The 3,799-nt window shown below is 48.0% G+C and overlaps 1 protein-coding gene across 3 annotated transcripts in view; it reads left to right on the top strand.

Annotated features, from left to right (window-relative positions):
• Positions 1-3,486, top strand: part of LOC119324209 (iron-phytosiderophore transporter YSL15-like) — a 5,627-nt gene extending 2,141 nt beyond the window's left edge. For all 3 annotated transcript variants that reach the window (XM_037597973.1, XM_037597972.1, XM_037597971.1), the window contains exons 4-8: positions 1,383-1,480; positions 1,574-1,708; positions 1,800-1,989; positions 2,095-2,212; positions 2,299-3,486. In XM_037597973.1, the coding sequence (XP_037453870.1) occupies positions 1,383-1,480; positions 1,574-1,708; positions 1,800-1,989; positions 2,095-2,212; positions 2,299-3,230 (1,473 nt within the window). In that variant the 3' untranslated portion in view covers positions 3,231-3,486. The remainder of the gene's footprint in view (positions 1-1,382; positions 1,481-1,573; positions 1,709-1,799; positions 1,990-2,094; positions 2,213-2,298) is intronic.
• The last annotated feature ends 313 nt before the right edge of the window (positions 3,487-3,799 follow it).

The raw sequence follows: 3,799 nt of genomic DNA, 5'->3' as shown, positions 1-3,799 counted from the left end.
GGGTGCTCCTCGGCGACAATGGATCCGGCGGCGGCGCAGCTCCTTCGGTGGCGCAGTGCTGGGTGGCGTGCGGGCGGTGGCGCGGCCGCTTGGCGGCGGGGCGACGCGGTGGCTAGCAGCGGGCCTTCCCGGCCCAGATCTAGGCCCCTTTGGGCTCGATCTGGGTCTGGGCGGGCCTGGCCTGGTCTGCTTGCGGCGTCTCCGGCGGGTCGGGGGCGTGACTCATGCGGGGGGTGGTGGCGACGGTGGCTCGCGTTCTGCAGCGCGGCGACGGGGGCTTCGCGAGCCCGTTTCGGGCTCTGCTGGGCTAGGGGTGGCCCGGTTTGCCCATGTGCTGCGTCCGGCCGGATCCCGCCGGGGGCGGTGGAGGATGTCCCCTCCCGCGAGGCTGCTGATGTTGCCGCTCCTGGTTCCCGGTTGCGTCGTCTTGTTTCCGTCGGTCCCGTTTCGTTTGCCATGGTGAGACGGCGATGGAGACTGCTCGACCATGGTGGCGCAAGTTGGTGGGCGGTGTGTTTGGTGGCGCGGGATGGATTGTCTGGGGTCGTGGCTGGTTGGTGGTCGGGAGAAATCCTTGTCGGCCGGGCCGGCACCGACGCGGTGACGCTCGTGGGCGCCGTCGTGCCTTCCTGAAGGGCGTCGGGCATACCCCTTCCACCTCACCCCTCGCGTACCGGGGGAAACCCTAGGACATGTCCGGGCAACAACGTCGTCATCGTCGCGATCCTTCTTGAGGGTGTTGTTTGGTATGCGGCGGTCCGGAATGCTAGGAGCGTGGTGGTATTTTCCGGTGGGCGCGGCGGTTGCGGATCCTCATCGTTTTCGTTGATCCGCCGTTGTTGGCATTATTTTCTCTTCAGTTCCTTTTTTTGTTTTTTTTTGCTTGCGTGTGTTGTGGCCCCAACATTTATATCGTGTGGTCGTTGCTTTATAATATAAAGCGGGGGCAGCCCTTTTTCGATAAAACACCCTAAATATAATTAAAATTACATCGATGTCTCTAGACCACCAAACGTAGAGACATCGATGTCTCTAGCACTACGAAACCTTGCCGATGACAGCCTACATGGGCTGCTCACACGTGCCTGGAAACTCCATCTCGCAACTCTATCTATACTATACTCCCTCTATATCAAACTTATAAAACTTTTTTGATACAAAGGCGGTATTATTGATTGGAGTTTCTTTGCCGCAAGCATTGGTCACCAAAACTGTCACTAGGTTTTGAACCGATGCTGCTATCATTTTTCCAGCTTTTCAAGGAATTTAATTTTAGAACTGGTACGAATTTTAAGAAAATAACGCAATTCATTACGTGTTAAACAACTGAGCCTGGTTTTCATCTGTCTTGGGCACTCAATGATTTGACATAATATATTCAGGTATTGGTCGTCGACTACAAATTAGTTTACCCAAGTGGGACTGCAACTGCTATTCTTATAAACGGGTTTCATACCGATCAAGGCGACAAGAATTCAAGGTATGCACACTGTGACCTTTCAATCATTAAACCAAGCAATTTGTGGTGAGTTCTTGATCTGTATGGATTAATCTTACCTTTCAATCATGACAGGAAGCAAATCCGTGGATTTCTGAAATACTTTGGGGGTAGTTTTCTATGGAGTTTCTTCCAATGGTTCTACACCGGGGGCGATGCCTGTGGATTTGTCCAGTTCCCTACTTTCGGTTTGAAGGCCTGGAAGCAAACGTAATTCTTTTGACTTGTTGCTTCTCATTGTGGATTGCCACAATTTTTGGCATGTGATCTCTTAACTCAGAGCTTATTATTTGTGTTTCAGCTTCTACTTTGACTTTAGCATGACATACGTTGGTGCCGGGATGATTTGCCCACATATAGTAAATATCTCTACCCTCCTTGGTGCAATTATCTCATGGGGAATAATGTGGCCACTCATTAGTAAACACAAGGGGGATTGGTACCCTGCAAAAGCACCAGAAAGCAGCATGAAAAGTTTGTACGGTTACAAGGTATCTACCACAACTCTCTTTTTTCCTTAGTTACAATCACATAAATTAATAGCATGTCGTAATGAAAACTTGTATGTCACTGACCATGATTTTGTCACCACCCAGGCCTTCATATGCATAGCTCTCATCATGGGGGATGGCATGTACCACTTCATAAAAATTGTTGGCATCACTGCTATGAGCATGTATCGACAATTTAGTCGCAAGCAGGTTGACAACAAAGGTAAGAACAAAGGACAACATAAAATTCAGTGCATCACCAATCAAGAAATGAGTTCTTTTTTGTAATGTTGAGCGAATGAATTGCAGCAAAAAATGTGGACGATACAGTCTCGCTTGAGGAGTTTCAACGCCAGGAGATCTTTAAGAGAGGCCAGATCCCATCTTGGATGGCATACACCGGTTATGCCTTGTTTAGCGTTCTTGCAGTGGTTACCATACCAGTAATGTTCAAACAAGTGAAGTGGTACTATGTTGTTATAGCCTATGTCGTTGCCCCCATGCTTGGATTCGCCAATTCCTATGGTACAGGGCTTACCGACATCAACATGGGCTATAACTATGGCAAGATCGCTCTCTTTGTCTTTGCGGGATGGGCCGGCAAGGATAATGGTGTCATTGCAGGCCTTGTTGCTGGCACCCTAGTCAAGCAACTGGTGCTTATCTCCGCCGATTTGATGCAAGACTTCAAGACGGGTTATCTCACTCAAACATCACCAAAATCGATGATGATTGCACAAGTTATTGGAACAGCCATGGGTTGCATTATCGCCCCCCTCACGTTCATGCTCTTCTACAAGGCATTTGATATTGGTAACCCATATGGTACTTGGAAGGCACCTTATGCACTCATATACCGCAATATGGCAATACTTGGTGTGGAGGGCTTCTCAGTGTTACCGAAGTATTGCATTGCAATATCTGGCGGATTTTTCGCATTTGCGGCAGTTGTCAGTATAGTAAGAGATGTCATGCCACACAAGTATGCGAAGTATGTGCCCCTACCAATGGCAATGGCAGTTCCATTCCTTGTAGGTGGGAGCTTTGCTATCGATATGTGCCTCGGGAGTTTGATAGTTTTTGCATGGACCAAGATAAACAAGAAGGAGGCTGGCTTCATGGTGCCCGCAGTTGCATCCGCTTTGATATGTGGGGATGGCATATGGACGTTTCCTGCTTCAATACTTGCTCTTGCCAAGATTAAACCACCAATTTGCATGAAGTTTCTACCTGCTGCCTAAACAATCGAAAAGTGTGCTAGGTGACCAAAGATGCGTTGAATTTCCATAGTTGTGCCTCCCTGAACTATATTTGCAATGTGTTGTGTTTATTCGAGATGTTTTAGTACTCGAGCTGTCTAGAGATGATGGTGTGTGGTTTTACAGTATTACAGCTTGAAGGAGTTTTCCCTATTATTGATATTTCTTGTGATTATAACGTTAATCTGGTGTGACTATTAAGTTGACGTGAATACATAGTATGTACTTTGTGCTTGTACATTTTTCACATAACTTGATATTTCTCTTAGTATATGACCCGCACAAGTATACATCTTGTTTTTACTTGTTGATGCAGCAAGTACAGCTAAGCATGTAAATGATACTCGTTCAGATTTCACCTTGCCGTGACTCCGACCCTAGCCGCCACAACATCCCTACACGCCATTGCCACTGTCTCGCTCCTCTTTCCCATCTGGCGGCCTCGACGATGACAAGAGGAGTGGGGATCCGCCTGTCTTGTTTTCTTTTCCTTATGCTTTTGTGCCCTAGTGACATCGACAAGGTGATGCGGCGATGGTGTATTGGAATAA

Source organism: Triticum dicoccoides, chromosome 6B (assembly GCF_002162155.2).
Source record: "Triticum dicoccoides isolate Atlit2015 ecotype Zavitan chromosome 6B, WEW_v2.0, whole genome shotgun sequence".
Taxonomy (NCBI): Eukaryota; Viridiplantae; Streptophyta; class Magnoliopsida; order Poales; family Poaceae; genus Triticum; species Triticum dicoccoides.
The sequence above is the reverse complement of the archived record's forward strand: the minus strand, read 5'-3'. Positions and strand labels throughout refer to the sequence as shown.